At 39.7% G+C, this 23,905-nt stretch overlaps 3 protein-coding genes across 3 annotated transcripts; all 3 read left to right on the top strand.

Moving 5' to 3' along the window:
* The first annotated feature begins 10,131 nt into the window (after positions 1–10,131).
* On the top strand, positions 10,132–11,283 carry LOC149923031 (uncharacterized). Its single transcript, XM_090162339.1, has one exon. The coding sequence runs from the start codon at positions 10,132–10,134 to the stop codon at positions 11,281–11,283; it is 1,152 nt and encodes a 383-aa protein (XP_090018465.1).
* Positions 11,284–11,328: 45 nt separating this feature from the next.
* LOC149923032 (uncharacterized) lies at positions 11,329–12,453 on the top strand. The gene has a single exon (XM_090162340.1). The coding sequence runs from the start codon at positions 11,329–11,331 to the stop codon at positions 12,451–12,453; it is 1,125 nt and encodes a 374-aa protein (XP_090018466.1).
* A 6,932-nt stretch (positions 12,454–19,385) lies between these two features.
* Positions 19,386–20,740, top strand: LOC149923033 (uncharacterized). The gene is made up of 6 exons (XM_090162341.1): positions 19,386–19,644; positions 19,723–19,787; positions 20,095–20,211; positions 20,278–20,376; positions 20,441–20,472; positions 20,642–20,740. Exons 1-6 carry the CDS (start codon positions 19,386–19,388, stop codon positions 20,676–20,678), a joined length of 609 nt encoding a protein of 202 aa, XP_090018467.1. The 3' UTR covers positions 20,679–20,740.
* The last annotated feature ends 3,165 nt before the right edge of the window (positions 20,741–23,905 follow it).

The raw sequence follows: 23,905 nt of genomic DNA on the forward strand, positions 1-23,905 counted from the left end.
TGTCACTGACGCTTTATCCGTGTTTATACACACAGGCATATTTCCCCGGGAAATACCGGGTACCACAACTAGTGTTATATGAAAATGAAATAACAAATCTAAGTTTTGTTATACAAACAACGTGTAAATTTCAAAGTATCATCAGGCAAGTATAACACAAAAAAAAACTCAACAAATCATGGTTTACATAAACGTAGCATGATTCATGAAGAAAATTGAGTTACTCTTAGAATAAAGATGAAATTAGGGAGCACAATAAATTCCGCTTTCCTAATAATGGCTTTCGTACTTCATTTTGTAAAAACAACGGTTGCTGTAAATGTAGAATTTTGGTCACCGAAGGACCAAAAAGATGCCCAGAATATGAAAAACGCGTCGGTGAATGCAATGAAAATTTTCTTGGAGAAAATTCCAACTGAGCAAATAGTAAAAAGCATGAAACTTTATACAAAGTGTGTTGAAACCGTCAAATGTCTTGTTACTCAGAACCCCATAAAAATCCGTAAGTATCGCGTTCCGACAACACACAAACATTTTTTCCATCTTTATTTTCAAATTAGTCAAGTGTCAAAACTGTCCGGAAAATATTGATAAATGTTTCCTGGCAAAAAGTGGATGCGTTACTGTAAGTTGTAATATGTTTCTTTCTAACTCCCATTATCAAATACGCTAAGCTTTGAATTACCGCAGAAAGCTGCTTTGGAATTATTTACTTTGTGTTCGAATCATTTGATTGGGGTCAAATCTGTGGCTGACTTCCATAATCTTTACTTATTATCAAGCCCTTGGTCGCCGGTAAGTTATATTAAGTTATATTAAGTATAAAATTTAAGAAATATTCAATTATTTTGCTTCTTTCTTGGCAGAAACGGATTGAAAGCTACGCTAAGTTTAAGTGTTGCTCTTCTGCTTATTTTAAATTTTTTTACGGCATTAACACTTTACAACAACAAGCTCTGTTTGAAGTAATACTATAATTCTTGAATTGAATTATCTTTTTTTTTGTTTCATTAAACAACGCGACATTTTGTAAATAATGAATCTTACTTTTACAGGAATGCCGCAAAACACTATGCCTTCCAAAAATGTAACCTTACGCGAACTGCCAAAGTTCCAATTTCTTCACAGTAATCATTTATAATTTTCTGGTTTCAGTGGAGAGGTGGCCTCTCCACTGAAACCAGAAAATTATAAATGGTCAGGGTAATTGTGGATTAGCCAACCTGCAATTTTTTTGCTCTTGGAAACTTTTTTCCGATTCATCTTTTATATGAAGTAAATATTTCAACTTCATTTTGTAGTATCAAAAAGTGTTGACTTGGTTTGTACTTTGATTGCAATAAAATCGAAAATTAGAATCTGTATTTTTTTATAATAAATAGAAAATGACTAGCGTGCAGTATAATCATGGAGCTGGAATGCAGAGTTATGAATTTTTGGTATAAGATGTATAATTCAATTTCCTTAGAACTAGTTTCAAAACCTCAAACTAATATCGAATTATTTAATAATAAAAATCAAGGCACCACCTTAGGCCTAAGTCATCAAGCGACTTTTGAAGCCTTTAATTCAGGTGGCCGGGTTACAATGCGTAGGAGGGTGGTGGCAAGCCTGTATGCCCCGCGATCGAGCCTTCAGCTCCCTACACTAACCTTGGTCCAAGCACTAACTATTATCGTTAACCTTAACAAGTTTTTATGGTGGACTAATGAACTACTTAGCTAACCAGGTTAAGCAAGAGCAATAAATGCTGTTTCACGCCTTTCAAAATAATTGTATGCATTTCTTTAAAATCTGCAGATGAAGCATATTAAAACGTGATAGTGTTAAGCTTGACTTACTAAAGCAAAGTTCATCTTTAAATCGGCCCTTGTAATTATACCTACTGTATAATTTATGACCTCAAAATAGAGCTCGGAGGAAGAGATAAATAAACCGCAAAAATTTTGATTATTCCCTTAACTGTTTATTTATGGATATTATTTTATTAGCGGTTATAAAACGATTTAATATGCAAAATATAAGAGTTTTTTTGTATAATTTTTGGTTATGGATAAAAACCAATAGAACGGATAATTCTTATCCAGAACCTGAGCTCTACCTCAAAATAAACCTATATCAGCTTATTTCATAATAGTTTTAAAATGTTTCTACGTTAAATAAATAAAATAAACCGCTTCAAAAGCAACTTCAGTGAACACAAAACCTCTGTCAAAATTATGAACAAGAATATTAAGTGAAGACTGCATTAATAAGAATTAGTAGAATTGGCACGTTTTAAGGGCGACTGTTTGTTATTATAGAATAACAAATCAAAGTTATTTTATACTACAACGTGTAAAAAGTCAAAGTACTGCTACTATATAACCATACAAAAAAGTAACGTCACCTACAAATATCTCACTAAAACACCAATTAATGGTTCTTAATTAATGGAAAAAATAAGAAACTAAAAAAATGTTCGTCTTATAAAGATGAAGTGGTATACCGGTCTTTTGATGGCTGTCGTTCTTCAGTTGGTCAAATCCACGGTTGCTATATACACAGTGGCGGCGCCAGGAATTTTCGCGAGGGTAGGCAAACCAAATAAATGGGCCCCCGACCCGGGACCCCCCTTTTCTCAACGAAATGCTTCAATAAAATAATGAAGTGATGTACATGACGAACAAAAAAGTTCTAACAACAGTAAAACGAGTCCAAATATAACAGAACTGGTTTTATTAACTATAGGAGATACTTCAAAAATTTCTAAATACATTATCGACAATTGTTTCATTGTTATTTATAAATAATTTTATCTCTTGGGACAATTTAGGGACCCTTTCTAGATCAATTTGGGGCCCCTTATAGGATGATTTTGGGGCCCCTCAAAATTTTAAGGTAGGCCGTGGCCTATCTGGCCTACCCCCTAGCGCCGCCACTGTATATACATGCAAAATCTATGTCGCAGCGGAGAGTTTCAAAACCTCGTCGTTGAGCGCAATTAAAACGTTTATAGAGAAGATTCCGATTGACGAGATAATAAAACAAGTTGGCAAGCCAAAATATACCTCTCCTCGGTAGAATTATCCCTAGTGGTATTAATTTCTCGAGATAACCCTTAAAGATATATCTCCGCAATTTAGAGTTATTTGTTAAAAATATTAACCCATTTCTATCCCGCCCGGTATAAAATTTTAATTATAATTAAAATAATTGAGACGAACGACCAATTTTAATTTATTCAGAATATCATAAGTTAAGTAGTTACAACAGTAAGTTAGACGTACTATAACAATGCACAATTGAATTAAACCCTTTTACAGAACAAGTTTATCAGTTAAATATAATACGAAGCAAATTTTAATGAAAGAAATATCTACAGAGGCTTTTTGGAATTACTCGCTTACGAAATACTTGCCGCATCTTTAACGCTCATTTTATTTCAACACTCGCCCTTGATGAAGATACCGTAGATATCTGGTAGTGGACGACTCGTTCACTTCCTGTTGACGTTGTGACGCATACCACATGAAAAAGACCAATGCCGTCCAATTTCCAATATCATATAATGACTCGCACACCCAAGAAATCATTGACTGCGTTAGAAATCGTAGATATCCAAATATCCACACCAAATGTATTTACAAGAAGCAAAAACCTTACCATCAACAAAGCACAGAGAGCCACTTGACTAACCGCCACCTCTTAAAGCAATTAACGTTAAATTATCTCCTTTGAATTAACAGAACTATATATAGGTCGTTAAGAAAGTGGACCACCCACAGGGTCTACCCTTTAACCCTCTAATCTCGGCTGACTGCGCTAAAACAAGATTTAACCTTTAAAAAATACCAGATTAGGCCTTCATAAATTCATTAATAAAAAAAGACTTTATTACCTATTATGCTTACGATGCCTGTCTTAATTTCAGTGAATCTAAGCAGCTATCGGTGGTTCTGTGGTAGAGCGCTCGACTGCCAAGCCGGATGGTCTGGGTTCGAAACCTGGGTGGAGCATTTGTTTTTAATCAATAGAGAAACGCTAAATTAGAATTTCTTCGATGCAATAATTTCAATTTCAATTCTATTTCAATTAAACCAAAATTTCGTACTCTATTAAATACGCTTCCGATAAAGCTGAAGGTCTAATTTTCAATAAGGCGTAACAAGTGTCGGTGGTTCTGTGGTAGAACGTCCGCCTGTCAATCAGGAGGTCTCGGGTTCAAATCCCGCCCGATGCGATCGCAAATTGATACTAAGACGAATACCGTGTACAACTGGTGGAAACCCTGCCATTGGACGTTGAGAGGTAGCATTACACTCAGCACTCGGTCCGTCCCAAAGTCATTAAGAAGAAGTTGGAGAGAAAACGCCCATGTAAACACAACAGACTCAACATGCACAACCATCAGAACACAAACACAACAAATTCAACACTCACAACCTACGCATAAACATTACAAAAACGTAATACACCAAACCGTCACGACGGTGAGCGAAAAAACACCATCCAAACCAAACCGCAAATGCATCCGTTAACGCTCACCGTCACACGGTGGTTTTGCCAACCCTTTGAGAAACTGCGTACGCAGTGATTACACTTTGCACCGAAAATGCGAACGCGTTCGCAGTCCTGACAGACAGACACACCCACAGACCCACCCACAGACCCACCCACAGACCCACCCACAGACCCACCCACAGACCCACAGACAGACACGGTCGTTGTATAACCCCCTCCTAGGGGACTTTGTCCCCTCGGAGAGGTAAAAATAACGTTTTGTTAAGTGTGTTGAAACTATCAAATGTGTAGTTACTCATAACTCCATAAAAATCCGCAGCCCCTACGATACAGACATTTTCTACATCTTAATTTTTCAAATTAGTCAAATGTCAAAACTGTCGGGAAAAAGTTCAGAAATGTTTCATGGAAAAAAGTGGGTGCGTTATTGTAAGTTGTAATATCTTTAATGCCCAACCCGCAGTATAAAAGACGCTAAGCTTCCATAAACCACAGCAAGCTGCTCTAGATTTCATTTTTGCTTTGTGCTCACATCATTCGATTGGGGATAAATCATATTCCGACTTCTATTAAGCAAGTCTTGGTCGCCAGTAAGTTAAATTAGCCATTGAATTTAAGAAATCCAGAATTATTTGGTTTCATTCTTGCCAGAAAAAGATCAAAAGTTACGCCAAATGTAAATGTTGGACTTAATTTATTTATTTTGAATTTTTCTACGACATTAGTGTTTTATATCAAGAAGCCTTATTTAAGATAATACGCTAATTTATTTATTGTGTTGTCGAGTGTTGTTTGTAATTTAACAACGGGTTATCTTATAAATAATAAATTTTCTTTCTTTTACAGGAATGCCGCCAAAACGTCTGTCGTTCAAGCTAGGAGCCACAATCACAAGGAGAACGCAGCTAGCCTTTAAACACGCTAACGAAGGGTTGTATACGAATTTCATTGGACGAGCGTCACGAGCCTTTACGCTGAACGATTTACGGGTGGGGGAAGACAATTTCCGAATTTTCCCCTTCCGACGGCAGCAGGCGCTAAAGCGTCTAGCCAATGAAAAATGTACACAAGAAAATCCACGACTTTTGACGGGTTGCGTTCTCCTTGTGTGGGATGTTGTGTTTGTTGCTCCTAGGTTCAAGTAACCCTACAATTTAATAGGACTTTATTATCTGAGATTTGACTTGGTTTCTTGCTTGGTTTGTACTGTTGAGTCTCCTAGTGAGCTCTTGCGTTTTGTTTACGCGTTTCTGGAACTTGTGGTATCGGACTAATTATAAGACTGTTTGACTAAACTTAATTTTCTAAAATGACGAGAAGGAAATTTCACTACTATTATTTTATTTGACTATGTTTCTAACGCTCTCCTTTATTAGAGCCTAAATTTGTGACCAACCGCTTATAAAAAGCGACGCTTCCATACCGTGGTTTTCCCCTCTCTCGCTGACCCTCGGTGACGCTGAACAATGCTTTTATCTACCTGTCAATCAGGATTAAGGTTTTACCCCGTTATGCCGCCAACGAGTCCAGTGTAGAATGATTCTATTCAGAATAGGACCCTAGCAAGTTACAATAGAGTAGTGTCATGGCCGCCATTTTAGGCGCGTTTTTTTCTGTATAAAAAAAAGCGTGGGTAACGTTGCGTGAAATAGCACTGATACTACTCTATATAGCGGGAATGGAAATTCCCTAAAAAAACAGTTGGAAGATTTCACATGTACTTTGGTTGCAGTAAAATTGAAATTAAATATATATTTTTTTGGATAAATGGCTTAAAGCCTGAAAAGTAAATGACTAGCTTTCAGAGTAATTAAGAATCCACGAATAACGACTTAGAATTTCTCTTATTAGATCTATTGGGAATTGATAAGACTAGTTTCAAAATCTTGAAATACTGTAGCATCGAAGTATTTCCGAAAGTGGACTAATTAATTACCCTCTTGGTTGTGGGTTAGGCACCAAGACAAGAAATATCCTAGTGTAGATTTTCAAAATAACCCTTACCGAAAAATTGGAAACCCAAATATATTATTCTATGCTGTATTAACCCAAGGCAGGCCCCTCAACCCATCCACTTCCCCTCCCCCTTTTGATGCATGGGCCCCGGCTCTCGGTGGACCCCTAGGTCCAATTTAATAAAAACAATAATGTCTTTGTGGATTTTGGAAAATATGCCGCCAACAGGTGATCGGAAAACCAAGAGTGACTTTACGAAATAACCGCTTTTAGTATAAATGTTTAAGTCAAATGACGAAAGACCAAGAATAAAGATTAACGACTTAAGAGTGAGCAAATATACAAGTGACGAATGAGCAGCTTAAGAGCGACAAGATGGATGAAGAACAGAAAGGCAATCAAACTGAAGAGCAACGCAAGAGCAACTGAACAACCAAACGACGGATATAAAACGAAGAGACTAAATAACAGGTTGACAAACCAAAATATACCTCTCCTCGGAAGAATTGTTCCTAGTGGTACTAATTTCTCGAGATGACCCCGCAATTCAGAGTTAATTACTAAATCCGTAATCCCGGTTCTATCCCGCCCGGTATAAAATTTTAATTATAATTAAAATAATTGAGACGAAACAACCGATTATAATTTATTCAGAATATTAAGTAGTTACAACAGTACGTTAGACGTACTAAAACAATGCACAATTGAATTTAACCCTTTTTACAGTACAAGTTTATCAGTTGAATATAATACGAAGCAAATTTTAATGAAAGAAATATCTACATAGGGTATTTGTATTTTTCTCACTTACGAAATAGTTGCCGCATCTTTACCGCTCATTTTATTTCAACACTCGCCCTTGATGAAGATACCGTAGAATAGCTATATTCGGCATCTGGTAGTGGACGACTCGTAGACTTCCAGTTGACGTTGTGACACATACCGCATGAAAAAGACCAATGTTCCGTAGGCGAGCTTTGTATACCAAGCAGCGGTCTAAAGTTTAACTAACGAGTTTTTTCGCATATTTTAATTTTTATGTTTTTTTAAAATAGTTGCAATGTTCCGATATTTTTTAAAACAACTTGTATATAAAGGCGAATCCTCGTCTCATTTGTGTGTTCTGCAATGGTCAAATAACCACTTTCTTTTGATGCTTGTTTATTAAAATAAATGATTTCAACCTTTATATTAGTTGAGTTTTCTTTCCCTTGAACCCACGATCATTTTTGGTCCGTCGAGCCGGATCGCCATCAGCTGAATTTACGACTCAAGCCTGATGTCTCTGGCGTTCTTTGCGTGAGAAGTACAAGGGATTCGAGACGTCTACTGTGCAAAGGAATCATTCAGTCTTTTTGTCATCATGGATGCCCTGCTGTCAAGAGCCAGATTACTCGCATCGAGTCTAACGTGTTAGACCCGGCCGATTTGACGAGACTCCTACCTTTGTCTGACGCAGCCGTGAGTATATATATCGACAAAATACTGAAGCAAGCTGCCGATCTCGAAGCAGTGCAGGACGGAAGATTTTGATGTCCACTTGGTAGAATACGACGCGCTCGTCAATCGGTTGGAGTCATTGGACATCCTCTTACATAACGCCAAGAGCAACATCATAGCGTCTGCTGCAAGCATTATAACCCCGGCAAGGCCCACTTCAGACATCCGGTTGCCAGCTATTGATCTGCCAAGATTCGGAGGGAACTACACGGAATGGTTGCCGTTTCACGACCTGTTCATAGCCACGGTCCATAACAATGCCTTACTATCTGGGGCCCAAAAGCTTCATTATTTGAAGAACGCCATGGTCGGTGACGCTGCACGTCTCATACAGTCCTTGCAGTTGACGGATGGAAACTCTGTCGAAGCATGGGACATCCTGACGCTCAAGTCAAGCGTCTGTTCGGTCAATCAACAGTGAAAGAAGAGTCTTCTACAGCTCTTCGCCAGCTGATCGACACTACCGCGGAATGTATAAGATCCCTCAAGGTCCTACAGGAACCGGTCCAACATTGGGACGCGATTTTGGTCCACGTTGTCAAAGATAAACTTGACATAGAGTCTCGGCGGCAATGGGAGCTTTCGTTGGCAGGATCGAAACGGCCGAAATACGAGGAGCTCGCCACCTTCATCGAGCACCGAGCTAGAGCCTTGGCTGCGGAGCAGTCCTCACAAGGTTCTTCAAGGTTGAATTAGGTGCACCACCAGAGGAAACACCTAGCGTCGCACCACGGGAGCATTCGGATGAAATGCGTCATTTGTTGCGAAGAGCATCCCATTTACAAATGCACAACCCTGCTGAGCTCTTCTGTGGAGGAGCGATGGGCTCTAGTAAAGAAGTATGCGATGTGTTTCAATTGCCTCCGTATAGATCATAGGGCCACCGAGTGCAAGTTTGGGCACTGTAAACGCTGCGGTGCGAAACATAATACGTTGCTCCATCGGGAGTCAGGAGACGAGACGACCAATGAATCATCAGTGGCTTCTCATGTTTCCCGACGGGAATCTCTTGGCGCGTCTACCGCGGCCAAGGGTTTGCAAGGAGAGCACTTCTAGACTCAGCGTCACAAGCGACGTTCATAACAGAGCAAGGAGTCCGAAAGCTGCAGGTGAAACGCTCCCGATGTACGGTTGCGGTCGGTGGAATCGGAGCCGCTGGCATTGGTACAGCCCGCGGTATCGTACAGTTGGGTGTCAGGCGTGACGACGGCAGCATGGGGTCAGTGGAAGCGCTGATTCTCAGCCACATTACAGCAGATCTGCCAACCCTTCCGTTTGATCCTAGCCGCTGGCCGCATATGACGGGGCTGAAACTTGCCGATCCGACATTTCATATTCCTTGGCCCATCGACGTCCTCCTGGGTGCAGATGTCTACTTCGATATCGTGGAAGATGGTGACTACCGGAGTAGCAGCAATCTACCCGTAGCAGTCAAGACGGTTTTTGGCTGGGCCATTGGCGGTCAGCTATGCACTTCCTGACGCGTCCGACTGTGTGGGGTTCTGCAATTCATACGAGCGCCGTAACTCTCGACGAGCAATTGTCCAAGTTCTGGGAGATCGATGAACTACTGCCGAGAAGGCTACTAACCCATGACGAGAAGCGAGCCGAGAATATATTTCACGATACTTATTCACGGCTGTCCACAGGGAGATTCATGGTGCGTTTGCCGTTCAAGCGCGATCCTGGTGAACTTGGCGATTCCAGGAAGACTGCTGTACGACGATTCCTGGCTACCGAAAGACGCCTTCAGGGAGACAGCCACCTTCTTGATCAACATCACCGGTTTATAAACGAATACATCGAGATGGGTCATATGGAGCGTGTACCGCCGGCTCAGATATCCAAAAGGGCCTATTACTTACCCCACCATGCAGTCTTCAAAGACTCCAGTACAACAACAAAATTAAGAGTCGTGTTCGATGCGTCGGCCAAAACCTCGACCGGCACCTCACTCAACGATGAGCTTCTGGTCGGCCCGAAGTTGCAGGACGACCTAATCAAGTTGCTACTACGCTTCAGGTCCTCTCCAATTGTCATGACGGCAGACATTGCCAAGATGTACCGTCAGGTATTGATACATCCAGATGACGTCGACTGGAGAGAATCATTTGGCGGGCAGATCCGTCAAAACCCCTGGAGGAATATCGCCTGGTGACCGTCACCTACGGAATGGCGGCTGCGCCATATCTCGCTACGAAGACCCTTCAACAACTATCTTGGGACGTAAGGGATGATCTTCCTTTGGCGTCAGTTTCACTGGCACATAACTTTTACATGGATGACCTGATGGCTGGAGCAAAAACCACGTCTGAAGGCCTGAAACTGCAAAAGGAGATTATTCAAGCAACAAAGGCAGCTGGCTTCGATCTAAGAAAATGGGCGTCGAATTCTTCCGCATTGCTGAATGCGCTACCTTCGGAGTTGCGAGAGATCCAGAGCCCGTTACGAATCAACGCCGACGAAACCATCAAAACCTTGGGTCTATTCTGGACCCCGGGTCATTTCTCGTTCACTGTGGCATCGCTGAAGCAAAGGACCCGGGTCACTAAGCGCACCATCCTGTCAGACGTCGCCAAGGTTTTTGACCCGCTGGGTCTTCTCGCACCCGTCACTCTGCTTGCAAAGATGTTACTTCAGGAGATATGGCAGCTCAAGCTCGACTGGGACGAGCAATTACCAACGCCATTCGGCCTGAGATGGAATACGTTCCGAGAAAAGCTGCCCCATATCGAGAAGCTTGCAATACCACGCTACTTTTCGCAGCCAAACGAACAGCAGACGAGCATACATGGATTTTGCGACGCATCTGAGAAGGCGTTCGCCGCAGTCATTTATAGGAAGAGCACGTCTACGACTGGTCAAGTTCAGATCCGACTCATCGCAGCCAAGACAAGAATCGCTCCATTGAGGAAGACCACCTTGCCCAGACTTGTGCTCTGTGGAGCGGTTCTACTGTCCAGATTGATCAAGCTTTTCCAAGAGTCTATCAACGACGATTTACCCGAAGTTCACTGCTGGACTGACTCCACCATCGTTTTGGCATGGGTCACAGCTCCTCCACAGCGATGGAAGACGTTTGTCGCCAACAGAGACGCCGAGATCCAGGAGTCTCTGCCCTTCGCTCAATGGCATCACGTGCTTGGCGAACACAATCCCGCTGACTGCGGCTCGCGAGGCGTTCAAGCGGATGAGCTTTATTCTCACCCAAAGAACTTCCACCAAAAAGCAGCATCCTGGCTCTTCGTCCGTTCTTGGATCAGCGTGGGACGCTCCGGGTTGGAGGTCGGCTCCGACATGCAAGCGTATCGCCAGATCAGATGAACCCTACACTGCTTCCTCGAAGAAACCAAACTTACGGGCTTGATTATGAACGATGCCCATGTCAAACATCTCCACGGTGGACCGCAGCTCCTTATAACCGTGCTCCAAAGACGATACTGCATAATTGGCATCCGAGATGCCGTACGATTCCATGTAAGACGTTGCGTACGCTGCGTAAGACAAACCGCTATAGTCGCCAAACAACTAATGGGTGACCTGCCAGCTCCGAGAGTGAATCCTGCACGGGCCTTCCAAAACTGTGGAGTGGACTACGCCGGTCCATTTATACTACGGATGCTGAATGGCCGTGGGCAAAAAACGTTTAAGGCTTACGTGGCCCTCTTCGCCTGTTTCGCCACCCGAGCATTGCACCCAGAGCTGGTCAGCAGCATGTCCACCGAAGCGTTTCTTGCGGCGCTTAAACGATTCGTTGCACGCCGTGGCAAATGCTCAAGCATCCACAGCGACTGCGGCTCGAATTTTGTAGGAGCTGACCGGGAACTAAAGGCGTTCATCAAGACTATAGCTACAACGCCGAGCAATGAACAAATCTCCAGATGGGCGGCCGAGGAAAGCATCAACTGGCACTTCAATCCGCCTGCAGCCCCGCATTTTGGGGGCCTGTGGGAGGCTGGGGTCAAATCCGTTAAATTTCACCTGAAAAGAGTCATTGGAGCTACAACCCTAACCTACGAAGAATTCCAGACTCCGCTGTGCCAAGTGGAGGCTTGCCTGAATTCTAGGCCGCTGACATCATTGAGTTCGGATCCCAGTGACTTGTGGTCAGTTCTGATCCCCGGACATTTCTTAATTGGAGGGCCTCTCACGGCCATTCCGGAACCCGACATAACACCTGAGAAAATCAACCGACTGTCACGCTGGCAACTCGGCCAAAAGATTCTCCAGCATTTCTGGGCACGATGGAGCAGCGAATACCTGTCCCGGCTGCAGCAGCGTCCGAAGTGGGCTACTCCAAAACCTAACCTCAAGATCGGTGACCTGGTCCTATTGAAAGATGAACACCTACCGCCACTAAAGTGGCGAATGGGCCGCGTCACCATGATCCATCCGGGAGCCGATGAATGTGTCCGTGTTGTATCCGTAAAAACTGCGGACAAAGAATTCAAAAGGGCGATCGGAAAACTATGCCAGCTACCGCTGGAGGGTTGAAAAGATTAAAGGCGGGCGGAATGTTCCGTAGGCGAGCTTTGTATACCAAGCAGCGGTCTAAAGTTTAACTAACGAGTTTTTTCGCATATTTTAATTTTTATGTTTTTTTAAAATAGTTGCAATGTTCCGATATTTTTTAAAACAACTTGTATATAAAGGCGAATCCTCGTCTCATTTGTGTGTTCTGCGATGGTCAAATAACCACTTTCTTTTGATGCTTTTTTATTAAAATAAATGATTTCAACCTTTATATTAGTTGAGTTTTCTTACCCTTGAACCCACGATCAACCAATGCCGTCCAATATCCAATATCATATAATGACTCGTACACCCACGAAATCAATGACTGCATTAGGAATCGTAGATATCCAAATATCCACACCAAATGTACTAACAATAAGCAAAAACCTTACCATCAACAAAGCACATAGAGCCACTTGACTACCCACAGGTTCTACCCATTAACCCTCTTATCTCTGCTGACTGCGCTAAAACAAGATTTGACCTTTAAAATTTCATACGTAAAAAAAGTAGACTTTAAAAACCATTAATATACTCTTCCGCTAAGAGTGATATTCCTACGCGAGCTGTGCGCTAGTAAAATGGCGCCAATTCTCTGTGCATGAAAAAAGCTAGAACTTTACCTTTTAATGAGTTATTGGAATTATGTAGAAATCTTAAGGAAAAAATATCTGTAACAGAGGAAATGGCCTGTGAAATTGAATCTCAAACTAAATCTCAATCAAAATCTAAGGCATGGTTTTCACAGAGAGCGGGTAGGCTTACTGCCTCTATATTGAAATCAGCGTGTCGAACTGATGTTGGAAATCCTTCAGTTAGCCTAATTAAGTCGATTTGTAGTCCTGATATCTAATTTTAAAGTTCTGCGACTGACTGGGGAAAAACCATGAGCAAGATGCTATGATGAAATATTTGGAAGAAAACGAAGATTTTCATGAAAACCTACAAGTATCTCCGTGTGGATTTTTTATTAACCCAAAATGGCCATTTATGGGTGCCTACCCAGAGTCCCCAGATGGTCGGATAACATGCAATTGTTGTGGAACAGTTGTTTGGAGGTAAAATATCCATTTTCTGCTAGAGAAGGTTTGTCATTTGAAACATACGCTAGTTCAACTCTGAACCTGGTAACTTTCAATCTATCACGATATTGTCGGTATTTACGAAACTTTTTTACTTATGTTTCTATTCTAGACTTTATAATTTTTGTTCCAAATATATGTTAATTGACAAAAATCAATACGGCTTTGTTTCGAATAAGGGGGTAGAACAAGCTGTAAACCGCGTGTATAAAAAATACTAGATAATCTAGACAACGGTAAATATGTGATTGGTGTATTTATCGACCTCAAAAAAGCTTTTGATATGGTTAGTCATGATCTTTTACTTAATAAATTGTACATTCTTGGCATTATAGGGCGCCCACACGAATGGCTAAGTTCTTATCTTTCTTTGCGGAGTAACAATTAGACATGTAAAATGTGGCGTCCCGCAGGGCTTAATACTTTCACCTCTACTTTTCAATTTATTGGTCAATGACATTTTTTGTACGGATGATACGCATTTTCTTACCCTGTATGCGGATGATTCTTTTTTATTGGAAAGTGAAGTCGTTTTCCAAGACTTAAACCTAATAAACCGCAAACTCTCTAAACTCAGTGACTGGTTTTCGAATAAATAAATGTATCCGTGGTTCTGTGGTAGAATGGTCACTTGACGTGCAGGAGGGCTCGGGTTCGAATCCCGCCCGGTACTAACGCAATTTGAAAAACCTTTTCACTAATTCTAAGAAACTGCGTACGCAGCGATTACCCTTTGCCCCGAAAATGCGAACGCGTTCGCAGGCCTGACAGACAGACAGACACGGTGGTTGTATAACCCCCCCTAGTGTACAAAGTCCCCTCGGAGAGGTAAAAAACGTTGATGTGATATTTGTGAACAAAAATAAAAATGTCATTTTGAACCATAATATAAACATTGATAATATTAAAATTAAAAGGGTGGAAAAATATAAATATTTAGGTATCATGTTTGACCAGCGTTTAGCATGGAACGATCATATTGATCATATATGTGATAAAATAGCTTTTGGTATTTACCTTATCAGTAAAAATATGAAAGCTTTCAGTGAAAGGCTATGTTTACTGTATTATTAATGCGATAATTTACCCTCATTTAATTTCGGTATTACCTCATGGGGAAATACAGCCAACTCAAATCTTGATAGTATACTTCGTCTCCAAAAAAGGATTGTCAGAATTATAAAAATTAAACCGTATGATGAGCGAAGCAGAGCCGGAGCTAGTCTGGTCTCTAGCGAGTGGGGTTCCCACCCATGGCGCAAAATAATAGATTACAAACGCTAATACCTAGCCCTCTACCGGTGAAAGGATGCGTAGCTAGAACTGTATGTGTGCCAAGCTGTCACACGGAGCAAATTAGGTTAGCTTGATTCTCCTATTTCTTAAAATTTTAGCACTTAATACGCGAGGTAAAATTTCACTTGGAAATTTGTCTCCAACGGATCTGGGTGCAGACTGCGACCCACGTGGATACTTCTACCGTAAGAGATATATTATAAAACTTAAAATATGTATTTGGATCATACGTATCCCATGAAAATTCTCTGTAAAATACCAATTAAAAATTAGTTTTTAAAAACAGAGAGATGCACGCATGGACATACTAATAAAACATCGTTTTGTGTTGTAACCGGCAATCGGTAATTAAGTAGCTGAGCTTTCTACCCTAATGTTGTTGCTTGGATTTATTTCGACAAATACCACCGGTTTGAAAACATTTCAAATTGTTTTCTACCTCATAGATGGCGATACGTCTCTAAATCGATATTTCAATCAGAGGCCAGATATCTTCAACTTAAGCTAACGTTCTTTCGCCTTTAAAAATTAAAAAAAAAATTTAGTGCTTTACAAACCAAATTCCCTTGGGTGTACCACTATGGCAAATATGTCCCCAAAAACACTGGCGACGTCAGGTGGTAAACAAAGAAGCCCCCCCCCCCCAACCGCAACATAGTAATCATAATAACTCCACGTTTTGATAGTGCCACGTTAATTTGAAATATAATAACAAATCGAGGTTTTCATATACAACAACGTTGTAAAAATCAAAGTCACTTATAAATAACTCACTAAGTCCCGATTTAAACATACATAAGTTTGGTAATTCAAAATTAAAGAGGTTCTTCTGATTATAACGATGAAGTTGGAGACCAAAATAATAGCACGCTGTCTGATCATGGCTTTCAGATGGTCAAAGCAATGAATTAAAGGGCTGCTGCATCGACACAGGCCATAAAGGAGGCGGAAGATATCAAAGCCGCTTCGTTCAATAAAATGAAAACGCCCATGGACAAGATACCACTTGAGAAGATAATAGAAGGAAAACAACACTTTGCTAAATGTTACGAAACAGTCAAATGTATTATTAAAAATGATCCCATCAAAATTCGTAAGTATCACGTGCAGTACGACACAACCATGTTCACGAAATAGTTCTTTCTATAAATTTTTTACGCTTATCCAACTTGTTAAAAGTAGAAGTATAACATGTTGCTCTTACGTCACAAGACTTGGCTTTGGTAGAATTATTTTAGCACCCGCGATTTGCACGAGCGTTATAAAATAGGAAGCTCCTCGTGATGAGAGCGCGCGCTAGTAGTGTTGGAGAAGGTAAATACAGTGACGTAAGAGCTACATTAAAACAAGAAGGCCATGTTACTTTATAGAAAGAACTATTGAGCATTTTTTCCCACTCTAGCCAACCTCGTAGATTGCCCGGATAAAGTGTTAAAATGCTATTTTAAGAAATCCTGTTGCGCTACTGTAAGTTAGTATACTGCTTTATTTTTTATGGATTCTTCATGCAGGTACGTTGACCTTTTAAATCAGTTTCATTTAAATCGTGATTTTTAAAACAAAACCATGAAGTTTAATCACATTTAAAAAATTGCAAAAAACTAGATTCTGTAACATATCCAATTAACAGCAAAACTGAGCAATTTGATTACCATTATAAATTTTAATTTGCTAAACTGATAAAAGTAACCATCAATTAGACAGGAAAAGATCAATTTATTGTATAACAAACTAAATATCCTGATTGAAAGCGAAAACTAGGTAGCAGAACCTGCTCAAACTGGACCGTCACACTGAAGCTATACTCAGTTTCAGGTTAAGAAAGGCAAAATATCTAGTTAATTTGGCGGAAAGATACTAGCACGAACTTCCGGTAAGTCGGCGGCGGGAATTTCGAATTTAGTCTGCTTACGGTGGAATTTCTAAGCATACCCGCGCGAGTTATATAATTTTGGGAAATGCCGTCTATTGCTTAATATTTCCAAGTGATAATTAATTAAATAACGTAGATAAGGTCTAAAACCAGTTCTAATAATTTATTTTTAGCACTACAATTGAGGAATACCTAACAAAATTCCGCTTGGCGAGTCTTGGTTAAGTGTAGAACAGGTAATGCTAAGTTAAAAGGAACCACCTATGGACTGCATTGTAAAGGATTATATAATTAGCAAATAAGTAGATTAGAACAGGTAATGGCGAGATTACCACATTGCGATTTGAGGATTGTTTACGTGCATATTACAAAAAATACGCTATAATGAAGCTTAAAATCAAAAGTTTATTGATAACTTTGAAATTAACTTAATAGACATTTTTAAAATGGATTAATATAACACGCGTAGGTCCTTTTCAACCGAAAATTGGCGAAATTCGAAATCCCCGCCGTCAATTTAGCGGAAATTCGTGCGAGTATCTTTCCACCAAATGTACTGGATATTATTCCTTTGTTAACCTGCAACTGAGCATAGTACATTTGGCATTGTAAGGCAGCTCCACAGGCGCCGTTTCTTTGAACTAGATCATCCCATATTTCTCTTTTTTTCCGCCAGTGATACAATGCAGTTTGAGCTGATTCCGCCACTTGGTTTTCCCCACGTTCCTTCTGTTGCCTTTTTAATGAAAAACATATTTATTTGATTTTTCCTAAAATAAAATTCCAATAAATGGTAACCCTGCCACTCGTTAAAGACGCTAACCTTTGAATACACGCAGGAATCAGCTTATGGCTACTTTTTCGCGATGTGTTACCATCTTTTGGATGGGGTCCAAACTCTGGGCGATTTCAATCGCATTTACCTATTGCCAAGTTCAACCAGACAAAGGACACCCGTAAGATACAACAGGTCAATAATTAATGAAATCCATTCAACGAGATCGTTTCTTTCCCGGCAGAAAATGATCGACTCTTTCTCCAAGTTCAAGTGTTGCACTTCTTATTTTTTTGAACATTACTACGGTCTCAGTCTATTGCAACAACTCGCTTCTTTCAAGGTAACTTCCTTTTTCAAATGTTTTTTTCTAATTAATGATTAATACTCTGGTATTAACAGGAATGTCACAAAACAGCCTGCCTTCCAGAAAAGTAACCTGACAAACTTTCAAAGAACCTTTTCAGTTACCTTAGAGCACCCAACGCGAGTAGTTCATTTAGCTGCAAAACTCGGCTTTATAACGACAATGTGGATAGATATTCTAAGTCGTTCTATGATAACTGAAAATGCTATTAATATTTGTATATACCTTTAACGATTTATTGTTTATTGGTTTCAGTATAGTTCCCCGCAGTTAGGCCGAATTGGTCTTCTTAGCCTACAGGGGTCAACTGTACGAAATATCCAAACTCTTCTACTAAAGACTGGTTTTCTATGGAGCAGAATTACAGAATTTGATTTTAAATATCTTAAGTCAAATATATTTCATATTTCCTTTACGCTGAAAAAAAAGGTTTGACTTAATTTGTATTTTGGTTGCAATAAAATTAAAATTAAATATTTATATTTCTTTCCTATCAAAAATGAACCCTGAAGGTGTATTAGATTAGTTGCGCAACAAAGAAATCACATTGAGTTTTTATTTCTTATGCGAGTATAAACAAGCCCCTCCCCTTTATTAATTTAAGGGTACGCCGCTGTACCAGCATAATAACTCCTGAAGAACAAAACGTTTAAGGAGAATGTGTACTACGTGTTTAGAATCTTCAAATCTTTACGATTCTTTGCACATTTTCTTACACTAGGCGATTTAACATTAAGCTATTTACTTTATTTTAGGGCGAGGGGCAGATCACTCCTCTTTCGGGTGCATACTTAATCGGATTAAATCCATTTAAATGTATTGAATAGTGTTAATCACGATTTAATCTGTTTAATCACGATCTCTTTTGCTTAATCGTGATGTAATCGACTTAATCGTGATGTAATCGACTTAATCGTGATGTAATCGACTTAATCGTGATGTAATCGACTTAATCTTGATTTAATCGACTTAATCGTGAGTAAATCTATTTTACCACGATCTGATTTTTGGAATAAATTTTTTAATGGTGACTTAAACAGCTTAATCGTGATTTAATCAGCCTAATCGTGATTTAATCGGCTTAATCGCTAACTCGATTGAATCATGATTTTGTCGTGATTTAAACCATTTCAAATAATCGGATTTAATCGATCAAGGGTGCAAACTTAATCATCGAAGTGAGCTGCCCGTCGCTTTAGGGTCGATAGTAAACCAAAATTCCTTACCACTTCTTAATTCAATTAAACCAGATTAACCTTGAAACGTAACTTATTAATTACCTCCTTCAATTACTTCATAATAGTTCAAACCCAAAAGAAAATATTTCGGCGATTTAATGGCGTCATGTTATTTCCAAATGCAACAACAAATCAAAGTTTTCTTAAACACCAACGTGTTAGAATCAAAGTACAACCGACCTCTGTATAAAAAGGGAACGCCGCCTACAAATAACTCACTGTATCACGATTGAACGACATATAAGCTTAGTTTAAGAAAATAAAATTGAATTTTACAAATATGAAGTTACAGACCAAAATAATGTTTTCCTTTCTTATGCTGACGTTCGCACTTCAGTTGGTCAAAGCAGAGAGTGGAATTATTGCTATCTCAGAAAAGGACAAGAAGGACACGGAAGCGTTCAAAACCGCGATGTCGGAAAAATATCAGTCTTTCTTCGCCAAAGTAACAATTGATGAGATAATAAAGAAAAAACAGGTCTTTGCTAAATGTTACGAAACAGTCAAATGTGTAGCTAAAAACAATCCCATAAAATTTCGTAAGTTTCAACAGCCCTACGACGCAGGTCACACAGCAATGTTTCCAGGAAACTGAGCTTTGTATTTTTCCCCTTTAGCCAACATTGCTGATTGCCCGGATAAAGTTTTGAAATGCTTTTGGAAGAAATCGGGTTGCATCACTGTAAGTTGGTACATGTCATTATATTTAAGGACCCCCAGTTGTGTAGTCCTAAAAAACAAAGAACCGGGCCGCGTAATTTAAGTTGGCTGTACCGGCCGCTATAAATGTACGTCCAACTTCGATTATTAGCGTGATCGAAGCTGGCCGTGACTAGGTGACTATTTGAAATTGTTATGGTATTTTCCTGCTGTCAAATTTTATAACAAATTCACACACCCTTTAATCGAGAAAAAGGATTTACGACTACATCACTGAGGACCCATAATTAAAAACCTCGTTAACCTCCTTAACCTTTGAATACGCGCAGGAATCAGCTTATCGCTTTTTTTTCGCCATGTGCTCCGATCTTTTGATTGGGGTCAAAACTCTAAAAGATTTCCAACGCATATACTTATTATCAACTGCAACCAAACCCTGGACCCCCGTAAGTTACAGGAGTTAAACATTTAAAGAAATACGTTGAATTATGAGATCGATTCTTTCCCGGCAGAAAATGATCGATTCTTTCGCCAAGTTCAAGTGTTGCACTTCATGTTTTTTCCAATATTATTACGATATCAGTCTTTTGAAACAACTTGCCATTTTGGAGGTAGCTTGATTTTCAAGTGATTTTTTTCTAATTTAATGAATAATTAACATTCTGACTTTTACAGGAATGTCGCGAGACAGCGTGTCTTCCTAAAATGTAACGCAACTGCTAAAGTTCGGAATAGGCTTTTTAATTACCATAGAGCAACCTAGAGGAGAGAAGTGTCACTTAGCCGTGTGTTTTAAACGAAAATGCTAGGTGGCTCTACGGTAATCGAAAAAGTTAGTGATATTTGTACATCGTAACGATGATTTATTGATTTCAGTCAGGGGCCTGCAGTAAAGCCGTCATTTGCTACTTAATCTATCTGCAGATTTAAAAAAGGTCTTACACGGTTAAGTTTTTCTATATTTCATAGTTTGTTTACGCTGAATAAAATTATTTTTCTTTGACTTCATTTGTATTTTGGTTGCAATAAAATTCAACTTAATTACTATTATTTATTTCACACCAAATCATTACCCTGGTGGTATTATAAAAAGGGAGATTACGCTTGTTTTTAGGATAATATGTACAATGTGTTTTCGCACTTTATACAGTGACATTAGTGGATTAGCAGCAAAAATTGGACCTCAAGGCATATAATTATTTTTTTCAATTTGTTTATCTCGAAAAAATAAATCTAAATCATATAAATAGCTATAGCAATTTAAAAAATCGGTCATTACAATATGGATAGCCGTGATGCCGTAGCCATAGAATTTTCGGAAACTAACCGTGGTAAACCTTAATCTACTTATAAGGGATATTGTTACCGTCAACATAGAAAGAATCAACAAATTACATAGACGGAAAGAAACAGAAGTGCAACGGACGAGTGACAACAAGAAACAAAAAGTTTTTGTCAGAAGCTCATGCCATACCTGCTTACAGAAATTATAAAAATATTGATTTGTTATTTACTTGAATTTCTTGTACGCAAATCCGACCAAACTAAAGCCCCTTTTTTTCGGACAAAAATAGATCAGTACGCCAAATAGATATCCGCAAAACGGATGGGAACTATTTTTTGGCCAGGACAGACTTTGAAGTTCACTCAAGGTACTAATACCCTATTCAGACGAGGCTAATAAAACTGGGTTCAGTAAACCAAAGTTAAATTTTTATAGCACATTTCAGTATAGCTAAATAAGCTCTGGTTTCAAAAACGGGATCTAAACCCGGGTTTACAAGCCTCGTCTGTAAAGAGTATAACGGTTTCGCGTGTTTAGCCTAAGCATGCTACACCCTTGTGTTTTGTTTTCTATCTCTCGACATTTTTCGGACGCAGCCTATTTCACAAGTTATATGCTTATGACCTTGTTTTTACCCCCGCTCTCGTAAAGACGTTGACCCGCCCCTGACAATATCCCTCCCCTCTTGAAATTCGGCGATTGATAGTTCACTTGTCATAGTGGAATACTGAGCTGGTGGGCCTCCATAAATAAAGTGGCCAGTTATGATGTCCCAATAGCCCATTACGATGTGCATCTGACGCTGTCCAGATCTCTCGTTACGGTATTCAGAAAGATCATAGCGGCGTTCGGAACAGCCCGGAAAACAGCTGACGTCAGATAATCAGTTAAGGTGTCCAGATAGCAACCCCTTGAGGCCTAAACAGACGCGTAGCCAAGTGAGATCATAGCTCCGAGACGTATATTTGTTGTACAATTGATATATTTTTTAAAATCCTGGTTACGCCACTGGAGCTAATACAAAATGGTATAATGTTACGTTTTGCACCCTCCCCATTAGAGTGGGCAAAATTAGGCCCCTAAAAATCGGCGGTCCTAGAATGAAACTCATGCCTTTGGCTTTCGAACACCCTATTAGCTTCCATGCTGCAAAGAAAAGAAAATGGTACCCTTACCCTTAAAGTTGTTATTCTGGAAAAACTAAGCGAGATTATCCGAATTTTTGTTTTAATTCCTCATTCTTGCATATTTTCATCGGGAGATTTTTGTTGCAAGTCCATTATTAGTTTGACTGTACTACTCCACACCCTTTTTGACCGACGAATTACATCGGTAGGCTGTAACGTCGGCCTATACAAAACTTAGAATATGTGATAAACAGCGTTGAGGCATTATTTTTGGTCGTTGGTGGTACATACATAGCCGGTTTCTCATGGAATCTTACTCTTATGATGGTTCTTGCCTGCATGTACTTAACTTATTAGTTAATTACTTATAGAAGTCAATCAGATAAATTTAAAACTATATGTACTTCGCGTATAATAAGATCAATACATTTGTTGAGTTATACGCGATTAAAACATGGCGGCCATTTTCCAAGATGGCCAAATTCCACACGATTCAAAATTGAGTTACTGCTACTCAAATTGTTTCTGAGGGTCTAATATAGCTTGTCTACAGAAATGTGGTGTTCTATGTTATTTCTCAGCGTATCGTGCACTTCTATTTATGATCCCTCATGCGAGGGATGTGACGTAAATTGCCTAACTTCGAACGCGTGACGAAATCAATTTTTAAGATAAGAGTGGGAAGTTAGGGAAATTGACATAATTACTTATCATGCCAGCTAGGAGCAACAGACACAAGGAGAACGCAGCTAGCTTTTAAACACGCTAACGAAGTGTTGTGTACAAATTTCATTGGACAAAACCTTTACTCTAAACGTTTTACGGGCGGGGGGGGAAGACAATTTCCGAATTTTCCCCTTCCGATGACAGCAGGAGCTAAAGGGTTTAGCCAATGAAAACTACACACAAGAAAATCCACGACTTTTGACGGACTGCGTTTGTTGCTCCTAGATGCCAGGAATCCATAACGCTACTTGGAATGAATATCTCCCCATATCCCCTGTGGTATTTTGGGTGGGGCCAAAATCGCTTATACCGCCTTAAATCTAGGAACAACAAACACAACAACCACACAAGGAGAACGCAACCCGTCAAAAGTCGTGGATTTTCTTGTGTACGTTTTTCATTGGCTAGACGCTTTAGCGCCTGCTGCCGTCGGAAGGGGAAAATTCGGAAATTGTCTTCCCACCGCCCGTAAAACGTTCAGCGTAAAGGCTCGTGTCGCTCGTCCAATTAAATTCGTACACAACCCTTCGTTAGCGTGTTTATAGGCTAGCTGCGTTCTCCTTGTGTTTGTATGGTTGCTCCTAGCTTAAATGACGTAAAAATTCAGTGTTTTTAGAAATATACAAGATTTTGTTAGTCGTCAGGTAGTTTTCATCATGGGGAAAAAAGGGCGGTACCCATAGGCATAGTTGATTTAGATGTTTTTCCAATATTAGAATCCGCGATAGATAAGTCATTAATACCAATTCATGATTTAGAAAAAACAGTAGTTTATCAAAAAATCCAATAAATTAAGGCAATCCTATCATGGTAAGATTTCAAACAGGTATTCCATAGTGCTTGGCACAAAGTGTTAAAACCATTGTGTCTTTTCCTTGCATGAACTCAATACATTCTTTAAACCGACGCCGAGGGAATGTTAAAAATTCCGTTCTGTAATAATATGTTGATTTCCGAAACTACTGCTTTCAACCGTTTTTTAAGTTCTTTAATAACTTTTTT

This window comes from Leiobunum rupestre, chromosome 11 (assembly GCF_980474605.1).
Source record: "Leiobunum rupestre chromosome 11, qqLeiRupe1.1.hap1, whole genome shotgun sequence".
Classification (NCBI taxonomy): Eukaryota; Metazoa; Arthropoda; class Arachnida; order Opiliones; family Sclerosomatidae; genus Leiobunum; species Leiobunum rupestre.

Excerpts from the sequence above, each read along its gene's own strand:
- LOC149923031 (XM_090162339.1), top strand. The coding sequence starts at position 10,132 with ATGGCGGCTGCGCCATATCTCGCTACGAAGACCCTTCAACAACTATCT.
- LOC149923032 (XM_090162340.1), top strand. The coding sequence starts at position 11,329 with ATGAACGATGCCCATGTCAAACATCTCCACGGTGGACCGCAGCTCCTT.
- LOC149923033 (XM_090162341.1), top strand. The coding sequence starts at position 19,386 with ATGAAGTTACAGACCAAAATAATGTTTTCCTTTCTTATGCTGACGTTC. Across the intron at positions 19,645-19,722 it reads AAACAATCCCATAAAATTTC|CCAACATTGCTGATTGCCCG; the intron begins GTAAGTTTCAAC and ends TTTCCCCTTTAG. Across the intron at positions 20,473-20,641 it reads ACAGCGTGTCTTCCTAAAAT|TCAGGGGCCTGCAGTAAAGC; the intron begins GTAACGCAACTG and ends TATTGATTTCAG.